We start from the raw sequence: 23,402 nt of genomic DNA on the forward strand, positions 1-23,402 counted from the left end.
GGGGCAGAGAGAGAAAACAGGAGAATCTCAAGCAGACTCCACACTCAGTGCAGAGCTTGACATGGGACTCAATCTCAGTACCCTGAAATCATGACCTGAGCCAAAATCAAGAGTCAGTCATCCAACCAACTAGCCACCTAGGCACCCCCCCCAACCAGGTCACTTTATTGAGTTATCTTATTAGTTCTAACATTTTGTCAGTTACTTTTCTTGGATTATTTAGATAGGTGATCATGTCTGCAAGTAATAGTTTTGTCTCTTCTTTCTAATACTTATAGCTCCCAGTTATTCTTCTAGTTGCATTGGCTAAGGCCTCTAATACAATACTAACATAATACAGAAAGCTCTGTAAAAATACAAATTACCCAGTCCCATCCCAGGCTGCTGAGTCAGAATCTTTAAAGGGAGGGATCTAGGAATCTGTATTTTATCAGACTTCCTAAATGACTCTCTTACAGCCATCTCTGTTATTTATAGCCACTGATGTAAACACAATTTGAATCGCTAATAACCTAATTTTATATGTTGACCAGCTTATTGTCTCATTTCATTGCACTGGTGCAGATGCAACCAAGGTGCATTTGTGTCTCAGTGGATTCATTCATTCATTCAGTAAGCACATATGGAGCACTGTTAAGGTGCCAAACACTATTTAGGTGCTAGAGATACAAATATTATTAAGGGTTTAAAGGATAAATTTAGGGATAAGTCTCTATATCATTTATTTTCCAGAAATCTTTTTTAAAAATATTTATTTAGGGACGCCTGGGTGGCTCAGTGGTTCAGCGCCTACCTTCGGCCCAGGGCATGATCCTGGAGTCCCTGGATCAAGTCCTGCGTCAGGCTCCCTGCATGGAACCTGCTTCTCCCTGTCTGTGTCTCTGCCTCTCTCTGTGTATCTCTCATAAGTAAATAAAATAAAATCTTTTTTTAAAAAATGAAGATTTATTTATTTGAAAGAGAGAGAGAGTACTCATGTGTGCATGGAGCATGGGAGGAAGAAGGAAAGCATCCTTAAGCAGACTCCCCACTGAGCACAGAGCCCTTGAGGCGGGGCTCCATCCCAGGACCCCAAGATCACGCCTGGATCCAAAATCAAGAGTCAGATACTCAACTGAATGAGCCACCCTGGCACCCCAGTTTTCCAGAAATCTTTTAAACTGTCTAGCAGGGCTGGGGTGAGAGTGAGATAAGGAAGGCACACGCCTCAGTCATAGAATTTAAGGGGCACAAAAAAACTCAGTAACTAAGTAAATGATATCTTGTGGTAATGTTTGTAAAAATCAAAAATAATGTAAAAAAAAGTCTGTAGTGAACAAAAATATCAACACTTAAAACAGGATCCACAAGGGACAGATTATGGTTAGGTTGAGTGCAGTCATGCAAGTGCAAGGTCAAATCCTGCCTTTATTTAAAACTTTAAACTTGGGGATCCCTGGGTGGCTCAGCAATTTAGCGCCTCCTTCAGCCCAGGGCGTGATCCTGGAGACCCAGGATCGAGTCCCACGTCAGGCTCCCTGCATGGAGCCTGCTTCTCCCTCTGCCTGTGTCTCTGCCTCTCTGTCTCTCTGTGTCTCTCATGAACAAATAAAATATTTTAAAAATCAATAATAAAACTTTAAACTTTTGTTCATCTTAGATGTTTTACATTATTTTGAGTTTTATAAGTATTGTATTAAGATATTACTCATGGCGATTACTGAGCTCAGATCTTGCACACAATGGGAGTGCCTCACTTGTCCGCCTCTGGTCCTGGCCCTCCTGCTGAATTCGTATTTTTTATAATGTTATAGACTTTAGGCACTAAGCTAGGGGTCGAGGCTGCCAAGGGGGGAACGCAGGGGATGATGTGTTGACACCTGGAACTTCCCACACTATCACTATCACTATCACTATCACTGGAACTCCCCCACATGTCACTATCATGACAGAGAGAGCAGAGAATGTTCAAGAGAAAGGCAAATAGTTGCCCTCTTTTCTCCTGTTCTCTTCCATGTCCATATATTTGCTTAAAGTACTTGTCACTTTCTTATGGCTGATTGTTCCAAAAGGAAGAGCTTGACAGGGCCAGGATACAGGAGGGGAAGGGAGCCCTAGTCTGGACAGCATTGCAAACAACCCCCTTCACTGCAGGAAATAACTTCAGGGATGAATCTGCAGAACTGTTGTGCCAAGCCCTGGCGGTAAGAAGTGAGGGGCGGGTGCCACCGAGCCCTGTGGGAGATGGCCCTGGGAGATATGGGAGGCCTAGAGGGTGGCTCTGGGTACAGAGAAGTGAGGTCACCTGAATGTCTAGGGAGCTGGTGAGTGTCTGGACTCTGCCGATCCTGACCACAGCCACAGCAGTGGCCAGGCCATTTGGATGGGACTAGACCCTCCTCCCAGCAGTCATCATCAGTGATGATGCAAAATGCACAAAGAATGTCTTCAGTCTATAAACTCTCGTCCACCTGAATTTTTTTTTTTTTAGTATGGGAGCCCTCCATCACACAGCCCTGAGATGAAAGAGGTATTTGCAGCCAAGAGAAGACAAACATCACCCCTCTCTCTACCTTGTTTCTTTCTGCAGGCCAATTACCAAATCAAGACGCTGGATCTCAGCCACAACCAGTTCTCTGATAAGGGAGGAGAATACATGGGCCAGATGCTGGGTGAGTCCCCCATGGAGGCAAGGGGCGAGCAAAGGAGAGGCACTTGGCAGACAGTTGCCTGTCAGGGCTGCATCTCCTGTTTTTTACTGTTATTGAATGCTCGGATCATAAAGTGATGTACGCCACACCCCAAACACATTTTAAGTGGAGCCAATACCTGGATGTGGGAAGTAAAACTTTTAAAAAGATTAGAAAAACATAAAGAATTAACTTGCTGACCTCAGGGAGGCTAAGGATTATTAAATATGCGCAGCGGGCATAAACTGTAACAAAAACCATCCATTTATTTGACAACAGGCATAAAATGTGCCTATGATAAAAGACAAGCAACAGAGAGGACATACTTGCAGCATTTGTATAATAGATTTGTGTTCAGAATACTGATAAAAGATCCTATAGGTCCACTGGACAATGATAAATGCTCCCAAAAAAACAATGGTCAAGGCATATACGGACAGTGCGAAAAGAAAGCCAAACACCTAAACTCTTTAGCAATTAGAGAAGTGCAAAATAAAACAATGAGAAGATCCCCCTTGTCATCTACCAAAGCTGCAGAAATTTCAAGTCAGACTATCTGGAGCAGTGAACACAAGGAAGAAATAAGGACTCTCTGAAGCTGCTAGGTAAAGGCACTATGGAGAACAACCTGACAGTATTTAGTAAAATTGAAAAGGTGCATATTCTGTGATACAGCAATTCACCCGTGCAGGTCTCAGAGATGCTCTCACACGTAGTCAGAGATGTCTGAGGAGGTTCACTGCAGATATGAAGTGAAAAAAAAAAGAGAGAGAGAGAGAGAGAGAGAGAGAGAGAGAGAGCCTGGGATGGCTCAGTTGAGCATCTGCCTTCGGCTCAGGTTGTGATCCCAGGGTCCTGGGATGGAGTCCTGCATAGGGCTCTCCGCAGGGAGCCTGCTTCTCCCTCTGCCTCTCTCTGTGTGTTACTCATGAATAAATAAATAAAATCTTAAAAAAGAAAAGAAAAAGAAAAAACCTAAGTGTTCATTCCTGAGGAGATGAGTAGAAAAGGGGATCACTATTAGCAAGGGAGATGCTAGGTTAGGTGGGGTGGTGAAAAAAAAGCCCCCCAGGGAAGGTGGCTTTTCTTTGAAACCTGAGTATTAAAGAAGAGTCAGCTGTGCCAGGTTCTGGAAGTAGAACATTCCAGGCAGAAAGAGCCAGGGCCTGGTGTGTCCGAGAGTGAGGACAACGTGGCTGCCACAGAGCAGGCAGGAGAAGGGAACAGAAGGAGGAGGTCACCGAGGGGGCCCACAGCCACTTGGGTGAGGGTTCATAGGCCATGACATCTAGGAAGTCTGAATGTGATTCCCCGTGTGATGAGAAGTCGGTTCAGGGTGTCAACGTAGGGGAGTGACACGGTGTGATTTGCGTTTCAGAGGAACCATTTTTTGGAGATTTATGTGCTTTATGATGAACACAACTGAGGACAAAGCGGACTTTTAAATACAGAGAGCAACATAGAGCGTAGAGAGTACTGTCAATAATACTGTAATAGTGTCGTGTGGTAACAGATGGTGACTACTAGGTAATGTATAGAATTGTTGGACCCATGTCATACACCTGAAACTAACATAACATTGCATGTTAATTAAACTTTAGTTTAAAAAAAAAGAATGGAAGAAGGAAGGTCCATCAGGAAGCTAATGCAGTAGTCCAGGCAAGACAGGACCATAGCTGGAGCTGAGGGAGGAGGTGCCAATAGAGAGGAGTGAATGAATCCAGAATGTACCTTGGAAATAAAGCCAAAAGGACTCGCTGGTGTGGAGAATGAAGGAAAGGGAGAGAGAAAAATAGATGTCTGGTTATTTTGTTTCAGGAACTGGCTGGATGGTGGTGCCATTTACTTAAATGGGGAAAAGTCAGGGAATAACAGATATGAGGGGACAGGAGTCAGGAGCCAAAACTTCTGTTTCGGCCATGTGATGTTTGCCATGTCCGTTTGACATCTACATGGAGACATCCGATTTGCTATACAGGTTTAGAGCTCAGTTTAGAGCTCAGTGAACAGATCAGGACTGGGAATATGCATCTGGGAGTTTAGAGGCATTGCAATGTATTTAAAACCGTGGGGCGGGATCCTTGGGTGGCTCAGCGGGTTAGAGCCTGCCTTTGGCCCATGGTGTGATCCTGGAGTCCTGGGATGAGTCCCACATCAGGCTCCCTGCATGGAGCCTGCTTTTTTTTTTTTTTTTAAAGATTTTATTTATTTATTCATAGAGACACAGAGAGAGAGAGATGCAGAGACACAGGCAGAGGGAGAAGCAGGTTCCATGCAGAGAGCCCGACGTGGGACTCCATCCAGGGTCTCCAGGATCACGCCCTGGGCTGCAGGCGGCGCTAAACCGCTGCACCACCGGGGCTGCCCATGGAGTCTGCTTCTGCTCTCTCTTGCTCTCTCTCTCTCATTCTCGCGCGCTCTCATCAATAAATAAAGTCTTTAAAATAAAAAAATAAAATTCTAAAAAAAATTAAAAATAAATAAATAAAACCGTGGGTCAAGATGAGATCATCTAGGCAAGGAGTGTGGATGGAGGTGAGAAGGTGGCCATTGGGCCACTCTGACACTTTTAGGTGTCCCGGGGAGGGGTGGGAAAGGAGACCCAGCAGAAGTGGCCAGCCAAGTAGGGGGAAGGTGAGGTATCAAGGAGCCAAGTTCTTTCAGGAAGGGAAAAGTGGTCTCAGCTGGGTCAAGCGCTGCTTAGAGGTCAAATAAGATGAGGTGAGAAAAGTGACCACAGGACTCAGCAACATAGAGATAATTGGTGACCAGGACAAGTGCTGTGTTAGCGAAGGAGGTGAGTGTGGACACCTGGCCAGAAGAGGTGGAGTTGAAAATGGGAGGCAAAGAAGTGAAATGGCAACATGGGCACCTCCAGAAGCCCCACCGAGATGAGGCCAGGGCAGAAAGATGGGTCACATGGAGGCAGGAAGGTTTGTAAGGTTGGATAATGCTGACAGGAAGGAAAGAAGAAGAAACGGGTCACGGGGAAGGAGGAGGAGATAGTTGCAGGAGCCAAGTCCTTGAACAGGTTGGCGGCTGTGGGGCTGTGGCGTGAGGAGCAAAGGGGCAGGGGAGGCCTCAGGGAACAGAGCTGAGAGGAGGGGGCAGAGAGTGGGTGCCAGAGGTGGCGGCCTGGCAGGTTGGGGGGGGGAAGCTCTCTGGTCTCGCTGCTACCACCTCCTCAGTGAGGGGTGAGCCACAGATTCCCCAAGAGGGAGGGTCCAGCCCAACAGGTCAGAGGGGAGGAGCAAAGTGTATGAGCTTTGTGGGGCAATTTGGGTCCATCTGAAAACTGATTTCCAGATACTTTAAATTTTAGGGGCACCTGGCTGGCTCGGTCAGTGGAACCTGCGACTCTTGATCTTGGCGTCATGGGTTCAAGCCCCATGTTGGGTGTGGAGGTTACTTAGAATATTTTTTTTTTAAAAAACCCTAAATTTCCAAACAACTTTCAAGTGAGACAGACTACATTCTGTTTCAAAATGGTTACCATCATATCATATATGAGCTTTAAAAAATATTTATTATGAAAGCTGCCAGTTATTAAGCGATTGCCATGTGACAGGCATCCTGCTAGATGTTTTACATCAATTCTCTCACAACACCTTGTATGGGTTAATATCTCCATTTTTACAGATAAGGAAACAGAAGTAAGGAAAGCATAAGGAGCCTGCTTGAGGTCACACAGCTAGCGAGGGGGTGAGAACAGACCTAAAATTTAAGTTTGGCAGCCATTGAGGAGATGCAGGTGTGCAAAGCATAACTTAAGTGAGGGAATTAGCAGAGAAGAATAGGGGTAGAGAAGAATGAGGGAGAGAATGAAGGCGGGGGAACATTTATTCTCAAAATAATATAAGGTGTTGTGCACCTTACTGAAAGTCCATCCTGGTGGTCGACACAAGAGACGCACATATCAGTTCACAGCACACTGACCATGGAAAAGAAAATCGAGTCAGACCTCTTCCTGGGCCTGAGGCCTGAAGGCACTGCCTCCCACCCAGTAAAGCTTCAAGAATGCTTCAGCCTCTCTCCAGCAGTGTCCCTGGCATATCTGCCCTCCCCTAATAAAAATAACCATGATGTGTGTTTAAACAGGATATCAAAAAAGGATCTTATTTTTAAAAAAATAAATAAACAGGATATCTCCTCAAGGCTTTGTAGCACGTAAGCAAAAGTATTTTTTTTTTTTTTAAGATTTATGTATTTATTTTAGAGAAAGAGCAGAGGAGGGGCAAAGGGAGAGAGTCCTAAGCAGACTTCCTGCTGAGCACAGAGCCCAAAGGGGGGCTCGAACTCACCCACCCTGAGATCACAACCCGAGCTGGAACCAAGAGTCAGACGCTTATCCGACTGCACTACCCAGGGCTCCCCCAAAGTATTTCTAAGTTTAAAAAAAAAAAGTGCAACTTGTATGCAAACCAGCTTCTGGATGAGCCTGGTGCCTCACCACTTAGCTTTCTGGAGCCACCTCTGTCCCCGTAGATCCCCAAGAAAAAAGCATCTCGTGAGATAAATGCCATCAGAGCCTCCCCCGTGTAAATACATACAACCCCTGTGTTCCATGCTACCTCTATCTAGTATAATGGTTGCGTAATATTCCACCAGGTGGCTGTTTATTATATATTTTACTCTTCCCCTGTGAGTCACAAACATTGCTTTTATTAAGTGATGCCATGATAAACAACAAGCATGTAACTCTTCTTGTATCCTGCACTGTGTCCTTAGAAGAGTCTCAGAGGTGATATTGCTGTGTGATAGGGTGCGCATAATAGCAAAATATCTGTGACCAGATCACATTTGCCAACTAGATTGTAGCAATTTCGCTTGCCACCTGCAATATTGGAGTATGATTATTTTACTACATTGTTGCTATCCTTGGGGATCATCATCTTACAATTTTATGTTTAAATGAATAACTGAAAAATTATTGCCCCAATGTCTTAACTTTGCATGAGCATCTTTATTCCCCAATGTCATGGACGTTTGTCAACTCCAAGAGTGGGTTCTCTGGGAGTTGGAGGACACTCACATGACTCCCTTTCTCCCCTAGCCCTCAATGTAGGGCTCAAGTCACTGGATCTGAGCTGGAATCACTTCTACATACGGGGAGCTGTGGCCTTGTGCAATGGTCTCCGGGTAAGACGCTCTCTGGCAAGGGTGTGTTGAGTTCAGGGAGGACGTCCAGCACCTCCCATCCCACCATCTTGAACCTTTTCCTCATGACCCCATTGATGAGAGCACACTGAGCTCTCATCAAATGCTTTCACGTTGTTAGCATCATTCCCACAATTCCTGGATGTGCTTTATTCTTTACTATAAATCCTACTTTGGCAAATTCAACTTGCTGGGGCCTCGGTGGCATCTTTGGGGATACTTCAAGAAGGCAGTTTAATTAGGGGTAGGGAATGACCAGGTTCTGACTCCCTCCACTGGGAGGGATCTGGAAAAGTCTCCCTCCCAGAGACTACTGAGCACCCAGACTGGATGGGGAGAGGAACCAGGGCCTCGTGGCTGGATGAGTCACATGCAACCTTGCCACTGGTGCTGTTCTCTCCTGTCCCTTGGAGGCTAATGGAACCCTGCAGAAACTGGATCTGTCTATGAACGGCTTTGGGAACGAGGGGGCCACAGCCCTCGGGGAGGTCCTCAGACTCAACAGCTCCCTGGTCTACCTAGACATCAGCATCAATGATATCAGCAATGAGGGAATCTCCAAAATCAGCAAAGGACTGGAGTTCAATGAGAGCCTCAAAGTCCTGAAGGTAAAATCTTTACTCAAGCTGGGAATGGGCCATTTTATGGGTGTGTCCCTGTGCATGTGTGCACACCCATGCATCTATGTGTGTCCATGTTTCCAGGTGTGTGTGCATTCATGTGTGTGTTCATGCATCTGCGTGTCCATGCTGCTGTGAGCCTGCACCTGCGTCCATGTCCATGCATCTGTGTGTATGCATCCATGTGTCCATGTGTGTTCATCTGTGTGTCCTTGCATCCATTGTGTGCCCATGTGTGTGTATCTGTGTGTGTTGGGGTGGGGACAGCAGGGTGATGGGGTTGCATATTGCTGGAAAGAATCATTGGGAAAATTTACCTTGTGCCTCACACGTGCATAGGTTCTAGATTGTCTCTCTGCTATAACCCTAATGTCACCCTCTACGGTCACCTGGTGCATGGTGTCATCTCCTATATGGTCTTCCCTCCTCCCACCTGGGTCTCCTCCAGACTGCTCCACATTGAAGCCAGAGTATGCATTTTGAGCCTAAGTCTGGCTTCTACCCCCACCCGCAGCTAGTTTCCTTGAGCTGAGACCTCCATCTGGCTCCCTGTGGTTTCAATCCACTTCTCTCATCCCAGTGTGCTTCAACAACCTCAGTTTACCACATGCTCTCCCTTGCTGTCCAGCCATGGCCTCAGGGGCTCCTTTCATCTCCCCCACCTCCTGGGGCCTGGCTCTCCCTTGTGGCCCTGGCCTCAGCCTCACCTGTAGTGCCTTACCCCACTACTCCCTGCACCTACCTGAGTCACTGTTCCACCCCAGCATGCCGCTCTGGCAGCAAGCCTCTCACAGACCCTCAGATCTTGGCTCACTTCTTCACACAGAGCTTGCCAGTTTCCTCCTTATATTCACATTTCAGTGACTAGTTTTCTGGTCACCTCCACTGGTGTGAGAGCTGCATGAGACCAAAGACTGTGTTTGGTTCTACCCGTTATTATACCCCTTGTACCTTAGCTCAGTGCTGAGCATAGAGAAGATGCCCAGTGAATGACCATTAATGAATGAATGAATACATCTTTCATTTCAAATCAATTGGCTTATAGGGGCACCTGGGTGGTTTAGTCAGTCAAGCGTTTACCTTTGGCTCAGGTCATGATCCCAGAGTCCTGGGATCCAGCCTCGCATCGGACCCCCTGTTTGGCGGGGGGTCTGCTTCTCCCTCTCCCTCTGCTGCTCTATTTGTGCTCTCTCTGCCAAATAATTATACAAAATCTTTTTTTTTTTTTTAGTAAGGAAATTGATTGGCGTACAGATGCTAATGTATGACATAGAGGGTCCTAGGCAGTTGAAAAACAGATGAAAGATGAGGCCTTCCATTACCAGTTCCCCTTTCTGGGGCTCCTACCATGAGGCAGGTGCACATATGGGCTGCTGCTTGCTCACAGCACAGCCCTCCCGTGTGGGCTCCACTAGCCCCACCCGCCAGACCAGAAAGCCGAGCCCTGCAGGCCATGAGAGGCAGAGAAGTCAGCCTGCAGTCTTCCTGCAGCAACTCCAAATCCTTCAAGATATGGGGGGTGATTTGGGGGAACCACAGATGTGGGGTCGCTGGTGGAGAAGGACAGGAGTTAGAAACCAGTGACAATGAGCTGCCATCTGAGTGGACAAGCACCTCAGAGCCGCAAAGAGGAAGCCAGATTCCCAGCAGTGGATGGAGCAGGGTGATGGGCTGGTGACAGTGGGAACTGCGGGCGAGGCGTGGCCAGAGCAGGAGGAAGGGTAACTCACAGTGGAGACACTGATGCGGCCTGCCTGTGATTCAGCCACCGGGGAGCAAGGAGGCCAGGGAAAGTTCAGAGAACCCAAATCTTAAAAGATGGAAGCCAGGGATGGAACACGGCAACAGGGATTTTCTTTTCTTTTTTTTTTTTTTTTTTTAAGATTTTACTTATTTATTCATGAGAGACACAGAATATGAGAGAGAGGCAGAGACACAGACAGAGGGAGAAGCAGGCCCCATGCAGGGAGCCCGATGTGGGACTCGATCCTGGGTCTCCAGGATCAGAACCTGGGACTCCAGGATCACAACCTGGGCTGGCTGCAGGCGGTGCTAAACCGCTGAGCCACCCAGGCTGCCCTAGGTCTAGGGCATCTCAGCCCCACTGGGATAATGCCCTGAGCACTTAGCTAAGCCCGTGTGGTCCCTGTGATCTGCCCCACCCCAGCCCTGTAGCCTCGTTCTTTCCACTCCTGCTCATGAAATGTTTGCTATTGCCCAGACACCTCTGCACCCTTGCACTTGTCTACCCTTGTCTTCTCTGGTGCATCTCACTCCTTCTTCTGGTCCTGCCTCTGCTTCTTCAGACCAGAATAATCCCCCTTAGTTCTGCAAGGCTTAGCTCCAGTGTCCCCTCCACTGTGCTGGATGCCCCTTGCCTAGCTCATGCAGCACCAACATGGACCTCTGTCACTGCCCTCACTGCCCTTCTGATGCCATTTGCTTGTTTGCCTGTGGCCCCCTCTGGAGTGTAAGCTACATGTGGATGGAGACCTTGTCCTGTCTGTCTGTGTGTATCCCTTAGCACTTTTTCCAGCAACCGGCACATGGCAAACTCCTAATAAATTTTTGCTAGCTGGCTGGATAGATGATGGGGTGAGCCATGAGATGGACAAGCAGATGGATGACCGGACAAGCAGACAGGGAGGCAGATGCTTACAGAGAAGTCTGGGTGGAAGTCAGAGATTATGATTTGATGGGAAAAAATGGAAGCCATGCTCTGTGCCAGCCTCTCCTGTCTGTCTCCATCTCACCCTCCTCCTGTCTTGCCCTTCCTCCCACAGCTTTTCCTCAACCCTATGAGTATGGATGGGGCTGTTTTGCTTATCCTATCCATCAAGAGGAACCCCAAATCCAAGATGGAAGAGATTGACATTTCCGTGAGTGATCAGATGGTAGTTGCTGGTACCAGGAAGCATGGTAGTTACCATGGCCACGCTGTGTTGGCGGGTGCCAATAGCCCTGTCCCTCACAGGCCCTTACACAAGTACTCCATGAAAAGGTCACTCCTTTTGGAATACAGCTTGGCCCTCTCTTGGGGTCCTTTTAGTGGGAATAACCATTCAATCAATAACTTTACAGTGTGAAATCACTGACCAGACCTAGTAGGTCTGAGAGCAGATGGTAGAAACAAAAGTGGGAGGACCCAGAGCAGACTTTGTTGACTGCCATTTCTGCTCATGGACAGTCCTGGGTCCCACAATGGTTCCAGAATCACAGAACTTTTAGAATCTGAGAATTAACACATAGGCAAATTTGTATTTTTATTCCACGACTTGGCCTGCTGAAAGCAGAATTTAAGGGTTAACCTCCTGATGGAGGAGGGAGACTCGAGCAGGTGACATCACTGGGGCCGCATGTTCTTGTCTCAATCCTCAGAGAGGTGGTAGCTTGTCCACCACTTTATACTGGCTTTCCCCCCAAAGTGATTTTACATGCTCCAGCTTCACCTGACCCCTACTCTGGGAGGTAGATAAAGTGCATTCAAGCCTAGAGCTGCCCTTGACAAAGCACGACAATCCAGGTGACTCAAACAATAGAAAGGTATTATCTCACAGCTCTGTAAACTAAAGCTCAAGATCAAGGCACTGGCAGGATTGGTGCCTTCAGAGGAGTGTGAGGAAGAATGTGTCCTCTCCTTCTCCCAGAGTCTAGTGCTTTGCCAGCAATCTTTGGTGTTCCTCGACCTGTAGGAGCATCACCCTGATTTCTGCCTTCAGTGTCAGAGGGTGCTCTCCCTCTCTGCATGCCTGTCTCCATATCCAAATGCACCCCCCTTTTAATTTATTTATTCACAAGAGACACAGAGAGAGAGAGAGAGGCAGAGACATAGGCAGAGGGAGAAGCAGGCTCCATGCAGGGAGCCCAATGTGGGACTCAATCCTTAGACCAGATCACGCCCTGAGCCAAAGGCAGATGCTCAACCACTGAGCCACCCAGGCGTCCCCCAAATGCTCCTTTATACAAGGACACCAGTCACAGCAGAAGATTAGGGCCTACCCCCATGACCTCATCTTACTCGATCATCTACAAAGACCCTATTTCCAAATAAAGTCACCTTCACAGGTCCGGGGGATTAGGCCTCCAATATCTTTTTGGTGGGAACACAGTCCAACCCATAACAAGAACTTTTCCTCATTTTCCGATATTCTATATAAGGAAACTGAAACAGAGAGGTTAGGTCACTTGCCCAGGACCACACAGCAAACAAGAAACACGACAAACAGTAAACCCAGGGCTTCTGTCTCTTGCTCTAGAGTTCTATAAATGTACATACGGTGTTAACGTCATGTTATATAAATGCCACACAAACATGATGTTTTGCCAAGATTTTAATGCCTTGCAATAAAATCAGTGATGATATTTTGAATATAGAAGCCCAAGCTCCTTGGGCTTGGAACTGAATAATAAGTAACATTTGGACTTAGGTTTGCCACAGATTATAAAACATAAGAAAAACATACCTGCTTTTCTTTTCATTGAGTTCTCTTGCCCCTTGCTCCCCATCCCGGGCTCCTCCTTTTGCTTAAGGTCTTCCCCCGCAGAGGCCCTCTGTCCATCCTCCTCCTACAGCTCTGACCTTGCCCTGCCCTGCCTCTGGGTCTCAGTTACACACCCAGATTCTGTTGGCATTTGCTCTCCCTCCCTCCCCCACAGTACAGTTTGGAAGGCATGCATACAGGCACTGTCTCTTGGTGTCTGAGGGAACATTAGAAATGGTGCTGTTTCATCTAACCCCAGATGGCACACGAACCCATGTGAGCTGGGATCACACTGCCACTTTACAAGCCTAACAAGGACAGACAGTCTGAATGGGCCTTTTCCTTCCCTTTTGTCATTTCTCCTGACATAGCTCTAAACAGTGTTGGAATTTCTTCATTGTAGATGAACTTTCTCTAGAATATCTACAAATCAGGTTAAGCACAGATTTAATTATTCGAAGCAGTAAGTGATTCCTCAGAAGCACATCTGAGGAATGGAGCAGGCTGACCAAACCAGTGAAGGCCAGATTTGGTCAAACACTGCTTCACAGAACATCTCTTCTCCTGTGACCCATAACCCAGCTCTGAAGGCACTTCCAAAAGGGGAGTTTTGAGTCAGGTCAGAGTGGTTGGAAAGAGGAATCCTCGTCCAGAGCACCGGCTCCAAAGACCAATATGGTGGTGAAATGGACATTTCAGGGCTTTTGCCTCGGGACCAGCCTCCTAACCCCATAGCTGTGTCTCATCTGTCACATGCAGACACTGATGCTCACCATCTGAGAGCAGAGCCGAGCCGACAGTATGTGACAGGCTACCAGCACTCAACTAGAACATCTGATCAAAATCACGTGTGAACCTCACAAGTCAAATCACAGAGTCTAAGAAAGATCAACTACCCCAGTCTAGGAGCAGCACTACAGAAAAAGCTGGAAAAGACAAAAAACAAAACAAAACAAACAAACAAAAAACATACACCTCTGCCTTTGGCTTGGATGGACCTGGGGCTGGGGCGGGGCGGGGGGGGCGTCAAGATGGTACGGGTGATGCCTTCCTCATGAGGGGTCCCCTGTCTCCCTGCCTCAGAATGTGCTGGTGTCTGAGCAGTTCCTAAAAATATTGGATGGGGTGTGTGCCATCCACCCCCAGCTGGACGTGGTGTACAAGGCAGTGCAAGGCCTCTCTGCCAAGACAACGGTCCTCCTGTGGGCGAACCCCATGAAATTGATTCAGGTGAGCCCTTGCTTTCCTCTCAGAGACCCCAAGGACCCAGAGTCTCCCCTCCTGCAAAGGGTCTGCACAATCCTCCCTGATAAGAAATGTCTCAGACATGGAATATTCCTTGTGAATGCTGGATTTTCCCCTCAGTAGTGCCATCTGACCCCGGAGGAAGGGGCGATCTGGGAACTGGCTGAAGTGGCAGGGGCTTGGAACAGGATGGTTTCTACCAGCCGGGCTCCTCCACTTGCTAATGTATGACAAAGGCAAGTCACAGTGCCCTCTGGGTCCCAGTCTCTTCACCTGGAAAATGGGTAGAACAACAGGACTCACCCCAGGAGGGCTGCTGCAGAGATCCAATTCTATATGACACACACAAAAGGCTGAGAGCAATGCCTGGCCAATAATACACACCCAACAAACACAAGCTCTTTCCAATAGCTGGTAAGGATGCCAAGATACCTGGTGAGCACAGCTATTTGGTGGCTTTAGCTAAAGAGGAACGCTCAGATCCTTTATATCTAGGGGTAACCTGCTCTTGGCCCAAGTCTTAGGTCACAGGAAGGAGATGTAACCATGGGAATGAAAAAAATCAGACAATTTTAGAGCTGCAAGGGAGCTCACCTGGTCTGACCACCTCACAGAGTAGTACCCAGCCCAGGCCAGTGTTCCCGCCCCCGGCCCTCACGGGTGGCAGGGTTGACGGGCCTCTGCTGGATGCAGACTGGTTGCTATCTGGGGTGATGCCGTGCAGATGTAGGTTCTGCAGGGTTTGTGCCTCTGGGGCTGCTTCCTGCATCTTGATTGGTCTGCTCTGTGCCTTAGCTTCCAGGACTAAATAGGAGAGCTCTGCATGAAAATTATTGTTGTGTGGAAAGTTCTGGAAGGCAAGGGGGGTATTGACTATCTTCACAAGTCAGATGACATCAGACAGAACCAAGGGGAAATCTGTTTTTCAAGGGGCGCAGGATGCTCCAGGGAACAGGAACAGAGTTCTCAGATGCAAAGTGGGGGCCCCATCCCCTGTTTAAAACAGCAAAGAAATCTCTAGGAATCTCAGAGGAATCTCAGAAACCAAACCGGATGTGCAACTTAAAACATAGTCCTTCCCCTCGGGGCGGCAGTTGGGGGGAGGGTGGGACCAACCATCTGGTTGAAAAGATGGAACAGATGCAATAACTTCTCATAGATATATGATAAATAATGAATGAGTGACAAGGGCAACAAATAGCATCAAAGTCCAGACTAGAGGCCACTGTGGGATTAAGGCAAACAGAAAAAGACGTGTCCTGGGGAAGGGCCTTGAAAGCAGAAAGTCTTGAGGTGGGCAACGACAGGGAGGGAGTTCTGGGAATAGTTTCCCACCCTCGAAGGAGCAGAAGTGGGTGCACACAGTCTGTTTGGGCAATGGGAACAGGACCGCATGGTTCCAGGCTCCCACAAAGCCTGTAAGTCAAGGCTGCACAGGGAGGCTGGGGCCGGATATGGTGATCCTCAGGTTCCACACTCCACGTGGGGGTTTGATTCCACAGGGAATCCTGGAGCCAGCGGTAGTTGCTGGGCAGCAGGTGATGGGACTCAAGCAGGACAGAGGGATAATTTTTCAGGAAATGGGGAGGAAATAAACTGAAGGGGGTAAAGATGAAAGTGGGAACACCAATGTAGACGTTATGGTAGCATCCTAGGTATGATAACTAGTGTTCTAGAATGAAACCTTGCCTGAGAGTGGCAAAGGAGGTGGAGGGACAGATGTAGGAGATATCACTATGGAGCATCTCCAGGATTTGCTGAGTGTTGGGGTATATGGTGCATGTGTGCAAGTGTGCATGTGTGTGCATGTGTGCATGTGTTGGGAAAAGGAAGGCCGTGATGATAGGAGAGAGCCAAGGATAACCTCAAAAGTTCAAGTCCAAGGGACTAAAATAAAGGTGGTGATATTGCCAGTGGCAAGGAGGCCCTCTCCAGCCCCACCCTCCGTCCACCCCTCCCTACCCCCAGTTTTCCACAGAGGAACTCCACTGGATTTCTCCATTTCTTCACACCAGTTCTCGCTCAGTCCCCGGCCTATACACATGCATGTTCCTCTGCCTGGAACACCCTTCCTCCTGCCTTCCATGCCTCATTCATTCCTACCCTTTCTCTAAGTCTCTACTCAAGTTCATGTCCTTGGGCAACCCTTCCAGATTCCCTAGTCAGGAGTAACTAGGCCCTCTCTGAACAATTCCTCCAGGGCAGGAGCTATGATGGGTCTCATCTGTAGCACCTACCAAAGTAACAGGTCCTTGTACTGGTCAAAGTTCTTGTCGCTGACCACCCAATCCACCCTAGCTAGGTTAAACAAGGAGGGATCATCACCAGAGACAGAGCACAGAAACATTGTGGGGGCTGGAGAAACAAGAGTCTTGGTTTAGATTCTGAAAATGGCTCCCCCAAACACCCCCAAGTGGACTGCAGGATGGCTGCTGCTTTGCCATTAGCAGGAGGCTACCCAATGGGGCAGCCTGGGTGGCTCAGCGGTTTAGCACTGCCTTCAGCCCAGGTCCTGATCCTGGAGACCCAGGATCGAACCCACGTCAGGCTCCCTGCATGGAACCTGCTTCTCTCTCTGCCTGTGTCTCTGCCTCTGTGTGTGTGTGTGTGTGTGTGTGTGTGTGTGTGTGTGTCTCATGAATCAATAAATAAAATATTAAAAAAAAAAAAAAGGAGGCTACCCAATGGAGAGTCACCCAATGAATCAGGACCACCCTCCAGCTGCCCATGGCCTGCTGTCTCCAAATCAGATCTCTCACACAAGAGTCACCCAGGTGCTTGGTGAAACCCATCCCATTCCAACCCCTAGCTGAAAGGGGGTTGGGGGAATGTCGATGTCGCGCTCTGCAGCCTCAGCGTGGAAGATTTAAATAAAATCTTTAAAAAAAAAAAAAAGATGGATGGATGAATGGATGGATGGATAGATAATGGATGATAGGTAGACAGAAAGAAAGATAGGTGGACCAAACAGCATGGACTCTAATCCTTCCCTCTTTGGAGCCACGTGGAGATCCTGCTCCGTGGAGTGGGGGCTCCTGGAAACTGAGCAAACCCACAGAACCATCACGGCATGCCGCTTGCCACACCTCACTCTGTGCAGGGCCACTGCTAACACCCAGGAGACTCAGGCTCCCCAGTCGGCCTCCTTCCCCCCTCTGCTTGCCAGGCCACCCTTTGGTGGGAGGTGGTGGCGGGTGGGGGGTGGTATTAATAGATGTTATAAAATCAAGTGTTTGCTCCTGGTGTCTCCTGCTTCTCCCAGAACTATGCCGACCAGCACAAGATCACAGTCTTAGACTTCTTCAAGAGCCTGAGCCCTGATGGAAAGATGACGATGCCTGTGGGCAACTTCCGGAAAGCCATAATACTGGTGTGCTGACCCCCAGGGGCTACAACCAGTATCTGTGTGTCTGTCTTTGTCTGTGTGTCTATCTGTGAGTGTGTGTGTCTCTGTGTCTGTATGTGTCTGTGTATCTCTGTATCTCTGTGTGTGTGTCAGTGTGTCTCTGTCTTTGTGTGTATCTGGGTATGTCTGTGTGTCTGCATGCGTCCGTATGTCTGTGTATCTGTGTGTGCCTGTGTGTGTCTGTGTCTCTGTGTCTGTGTGTGTCTGTGTTTGTCTGTGTCTCTGTGTCTGTGTGTGTCTCTGTCTGTGTGTGTCTCTGTGTGTTTCTCTGAGTGTCTGTCTCTGTGTGTGTCCATGTGTCTCTGTGTGTCTCTGTGTCTCTGTGTGTATCCGTGTGTCCTTGTGTGTGTGTGTGTGTGTGTGTGTGTGTGTGTGTGTGTGGCCCTGGGGAGGACTAGGCAGGGAGCTCCACTGACCAGACCTGTTCCGTCCACCTCTTCAGCAGGACAAGGTCCCCCTCAACCTGTACCAGGTCAGGGAGCTGGTAAAGAAGCTGAGTGACAAGCCCAACATGGTGAACTTCAGGTCAGTCCAAGCCAGCGGCCACCCTCCCCTGCTTCTGCCCCCCATGAGCCCCCACCTCTCCACCAGGCGCCCTGGTTGATCTGCACCCCAAGGGCCACCGTGTCTGCCTGTGGCCAGGGACGACCCCGCCGGCTTCCCGGCTCCCAGACGGCCCCACTGTCTGCCTCCTCACTTCCATTCACGCTCCACGCAGAGCTTCAGCCTCCACCATGTGCTGCTGGCTGTGGGGCCAGGTTCTGGGGACATAGTGTCACAGCTGAACAGGAGGTGACGCAGCGGAGCCTGTGGCTAGGCCCTGGAGTGGTGACAGATGTTTGCCAGGTACCCAGTAGGCCAGAGAGGATCTCCCGGGCAAGTATGGAAGGTGCAGGCCACTCCGCTGTGGACAGTGATGTCCTGTGACACAAGCTGTGTTCCTTAAAGAGACAGAAAAGGGCCGGGACAGCAGCAATAAGGCAGGTGACTCCCTCCGTGAGCCCTTCCCGCAGCCCCTTCCTCTGCGGGCGCCGGGCCTGCCCACGAGCCCCACAGCGCCGTCCTCCCCTGCAGCCCAGACGATGAAGCTGAGCTTTGGAGAAAGGCAGCACAGAGCTCAGCGTGTGCATACAGGGGCAGCCGTGGCCTTTGAAGCCACGTCTATGTGCTTCCAGAAGCTGCCCCTCCAACTTGGGCTCCCATCTGACCCTGCAGCTTTGTGTTCTTGCAGTGTCCTTAGGGAGCGCTACCCGAGCCATCCCCTCTGGCCCTGCTCCACAAGCCTTCCCCGGGTCCCTCTGTCCTGTGCCCCAACTGATGCCTCTGGTGGGGAGAAGCCAGGCAAGGACAGGCGGGGCAGACTGACCCATCTGCACACCCTGCTTCTAGTAAAGGGTGCAGCCGCACCCAGGGCTCTCAGTCTCCAAGTCTTTAGCATGGGGTTATGACCCCAGCACCCGAGAGGGTTTGTAAGGCTTGAATGGGGACAATGCATATGAGAGGCTGCACATGTCACCCAGCAAGGGGACCCTTCAAGATGCCTCGCACGTCCCCCACACCATTCCCATCTGCCCTCCCTGACGTGATGATGTTTCTTGTGCCTTGGGAAGTGGGTGGAAAGTGCCCGGGCAGAGCCTGAGACACCAAGTTCCGGGTCTGCAGACGAGTTCAAGTGGTCATCAGGAGGCAGTCCTGGGGCTTGGGTCCCCGAGTCTTGGGAACTGAGGGGAGGTCTCTGATGCGCCCTGCAAATTATCCCTCAGCTCTGTTAGTTCTGATTGAAGAGCAGAGTGGTCATTTTTATTGTCGCGTGGATTTTTTTATCTTCATTTTTGTTACAAACACTATCTACTCATGAAAATTCTAAATCCACAGCAGTGTAGCAAGAAGAAGGTGAACATCCTCTTTTATCTCCTCCCTACAGAGCACTCTGCCTCCTGGAGTACTCATGAGCAAATCCAGGGCACGTTTCCCTACCTTTCCCATAACCCACAATCAAGTGTGCACGTATGTGTGCACATGTGTGCATGTGAGATAGTGGTTTAGAACGTGGCCTCGGACGCCAGATCACCCGAGTCCCAAGCCCTGGTCCACTCCTGTGCAAGTCACTCGACCTCCCTGGGCTTCAGCTTTCCCATCTGTACTATGAGCTTAGAACACTACCCATGGCATAGGAGCTTCTGAGGAGTAAATGGATTAATGCCTATAAAGCATGTAGAACATCACCTGGCATGTGGTAGGCCCCGCATACACATATGTTTTCTTCTATATTATTTTACCCTCACAAACACACAGTTTCTTATTTATCATAAATAGAACCATGTTATCACGTTCCTCTGAACTTGCTTTGCCTTCCAGGATGTCTTGGCGATCTTTCCGTGTTTGTACATTTAGATCCATCGCAGTCATTTTAAATGTCGTTTTATTTTTTTTTATTTTTTATTTTTTGTCTTAAATGTCGTTTTAAATGCCATGTGCTATTTCAATAGCACAGAAAGCTCATTATTTAACCTCATTTTTATGGGCATTTATTTCGTGGTCTTCCTACAACAAATAATACCGTAACCAGCATCCTTTTGGTGTTTGCACACATGACTCTCTCCGACAAGGGCTCGGTGGTGGGGAGCCGGTGTGATCTCTGGGTCAAAGGGTGTGCACATTCTAAATTCCCATCTAGTGCCAAACCCTTGCCAACAATGTAAACCAGCTCTCTGCCCTGTCGCCGAGCTGGCACAGAAACTCAGCTGTGTCCAACCCTCTGCCACAATGAGGGGCAGGTCCTCTAATGGTCTTGCTTGGATCTGAGTCTGCACTGCTCCTCAGTGTCATCCCCTTACCTTTCAAACCAGTTTGTTGAAAACGGTGATGCCCTAGCAACCAGTCTGGTCTGGAAAGAAGTCCTGGTGACAGAGACGTCCTGGCAAGTCGGATGGTGGCAGGGAGGAAGCGGAGATCTGTCTGAAACCTCCGTAGACAAACTTCAAGGCCAATAAAGTCTGGCTGGGTCCCAGTGTCTCTGGGCTGCTGGTGGTGGTGTGCCCTTCCCCAGGGACCTGCACCCCCCTGCTTTTAGTGACCAGCAGGGGGTGCATCCTTGGCGGCCTTGGTGGGAGCTACGAAGACAACTTGGGAATGCGATGGGGTTGCTAGGCAGCAGGAGAAAAGAGAAAAGCGGGGGAGTGGAAGGAAGAGGAGATCAATGCACAAAGGCGGTCATCAGAGCAAATGTAAACTGTGTCAAGGAGAGAGATTTCTGAGCTGCGGGAGGCAGTGGCTGAGGGAACAGATGCTCAGGAAACGAGGACGGGGACCTTTAGAAGCAAATGCTGAGGGGCCATGTGGAGAGACCCCAGGATGGGAGACAGAGGGACCTGGCATGTAGTCGAGGCCCAGCACTACTTAGCCACCTGACCTTGGAGCCTTATGCTTCCATCTGAAAAGTAGGACAGCTGAACTAAAGGCTTCCCAGTCTGTTCTGGGGATCTACTCTTCTGCGTTTCTTTTTTTTTTTTTTAAGATTTTATTTATTTATTCATAGAGACACACACACAGAGAGAGAGAGAGAGGCAGAGACAGGCAGGGAGAGAAGCAGGCTCCATGCAGGGAGCCCGACGTAGGACTCTATCCCGGGTCTCCAGGATCACTCCCTGGGCCGAAGGCGGTGCTAAAACGCTGAGCCACCCGGGCTGCCCTGTGTTTCTTTTTAAAATTCCTTGGAAGCTAGGGAGACACGAGTTGCCTAGCGTAGAGCAGGGATAGTCAGGAACAGCATGCGCTGAGCAGGCGGGGGTGGGGGGCAGTTGTCTTTGTGGATGAACAAGGGCATCCTCACATGTATATTGAATTGTCGACTGCATTGTAGACTGAATAATCTTGTACCTCTACAGCACTGCATAGTGCCTGGCACATGATAGATGCTCAATAAATACCCATGGAATGAACAGTCACCTAGCAGTTATTTTGGGCAAGGGGTGGAAAAGTGGGAAAATTGGGGGATAACCTAGAACCAACACTTCAGAGCATGGGGAAGCCCTGGACTGGCATCTATGCATCTAGTCACCACTCCTGGGTTTCACTTTGCTTCGCCAGGGGTGGAGCTGATGCCAAGGCCTCTCCGCCCATGTGTCAGGATTGTTATTTGAAATCAGGTACGTGCCCCCTCCTCACAGTGCACCTTCCTTCATCAGGGTCTTAGCCTAAAGTTGAATTTCCACTAATCGGGTGCCATATAGGAGCTTGGAGTCAAAATTCAGACCATAGAAGAAAATAAAGAAATGTAATAAGGGATTTGGGGGCTGAAGCCCACATCTACCATACTCATCAGGGTATGTAGATGTCTTTTGCTCCACCCCACAAATAAATCGAATCCCCTTGAAGTCAGGCTGTGTCTTTTAAGTCTATTATAATCTATAAACTTCCCCCCCATCAAGTCGCCTCCCATACTTAGCATCCAAGAACTGCTGGGGTCTGAGTGGAACCCTGAGGGTTTTGAAGTCACAAAGTATGAGAATTTGTGGACTATAGACTATGGATTGGTAAAAACAGCAAAGTTTTCTCAAGACTTTGTAATCCATCTCTTGCATAAAATGAAAAGGCAGCAATCTTCTGATCAAAGGTTACTTTTCGTTTGGGTAGCTTTGGGGAAATTATGGAGATATAGGGAAGCTAAAATCCACCCCCACCCCCACCTCCCACCTTCCAAGCCAGCCCCTGGACACACTGCCACCCCCAAGTGAATGAAGGATGGCCAACCCCACGTCAGCCACAGCCAGGGAGCTTTCCCTAAGTGGGACTAATTCCTATGATTGGCCACTAGGTGTCAGGTCAGCTCCAAAAGTCCTGGTGAGTACTTGGCTCCCAGAAATTAGAAACCGCTTTGCAACCCTTGCAACCTTTGCCGTGCACTTTCCACGATTTCCCAAACCTCTGCCCTCTTCCCAAACCCCCCCCCCCCGCCCCCTGCAAGAACCTGACATGAAATCTGAGCCCTGATGGGTCCAGCAGCCTGACCCTCTGACCCTCAGGGCAGACCTCTCCAAGGCTCAGCGTCCTCATCGCGGATTGAGGTTTCTAACTACATTTGCACCCTTGCTACAAGGAAGAAAATCAGAAGCTGGTAAAAACTCTATAAACAGTCCTGGGGCACCTGGGTGGCTCCGTGGTTGAGCGTCTCTGGCTCAGGTTGTGACCCCGGGGTCCTGGGATCAAATTCTGCATCAGGTTCTATGTCTCTGCCTCTCTGTGTGTGTCTCTCAGGAATAAATAAAATCTTAAAAAAAAAAAAAAAAAAAAAAAAAAGCAAAACAGTCCTCAATCAGCCCACTCTGGAGCTGGGCAAGACCATAGGAGGAGACAGTGCTTCATTTGGATGGGACTGCCCAACTGTCATCCTCTGACTCCTGGAATGTGCATCCGGAGGCTGGGAGACCCAAGCAGCAGCCGCAAGCCCAAGGCGGAGGGAGAGGAAACTTGCAGAAGTAGGAAAGGCTGGTAGGTTGAAATGGCCCAGAGGCACTGGCCCGCACTGAAGGGGGGTCAGGCTGCAGCCGACCCAGGGGAACAGCACCCTGCCTGTGCCCCTCCTTCATACCCTAACTCAGCTTCGTGCACTAACTTTTTGCTCCTCACAGAAACCTTGTACAGAAGGTCTGGCCTTACTCCCACTTTACAATTGGGGAAATGGAAACATGCAGAAGTTAAGCATCTCCTTCAAGGCTTTTGCTGGCCAATGGGGAGGCTGAGATTAAGACCCTAACAATACAGCTCTGGCTTTCTGGGGTCTTAACCACTGTACTTCCTGGCCCTTGATGGCTTCCATGCTGCA

General features: G+C 49.1%; 1 protein-coding gene across 1 annotated transcript in view; it reads left to right on the plus strand.

The window, feature by feature from the left end:
- The window catches only part of LRRC74A (leucine rich repeat containing 74A), a 45,795-nt gene extending 25,212 nt beyond the window's left edge, over window positions 1-20,583 (plus strand). The window contains exons 9-17 of the mRNA XM_072762084.1: window positions 2,134-2,183; window positions 2,570-2,651; window positions 7,723-7,808; window positions 8,240-8,434; window positions 11,230-11,325; window positions 14,011-14,157; window positions 17,435-17,542; window positions 18,021-18,103; window positions 20,428-20,583. Coding sequence (XP_072618185.1) covers window positions 2,134-2,183; window positions 2,570-2,651; window positions 7,723-7,808; window positions 8,240-8,434; window positions 11,230-11,325; window positions 14,011-14,157; window positions 17,435-17,542; window positions 18,021-18,103; window positions 20,428-20,452 — 872 coding nt within the window. The 3' untranslated portion in view covers window positions 20,453-20,583. The remainder of the gene's footprint in view (window positions 1-2,133; window positions 2,184-2,569; window positions 2,652-7,722; window positions 7,809-8,239; window positions 8,435-11,229; window positions 11,326-14,010; window positions 14,158-17,434; window positions 17,543-18,020; window positions 18,104-20,427) is intronic.
- Window positions 20,584-23,402: the final 2,819 nt, after the last annotated feature.

The sequence above is a fragment of the Vulpes vulpes genome, chromosome 6 (genome assembly GCF_048418805.1).
Source record: "Vulpes vulpes isolate BD-2025 chromosome 6, VulVul3, whole genome shotgun sequence".
In the NCBI taxonomy this organism is placed as follows: domain Eukaryota; kingdom Metazoa; phylum Chordata; class Mammalia; order Carnivora; family Canidae; genus Vulpes; species Vulpes vulpes.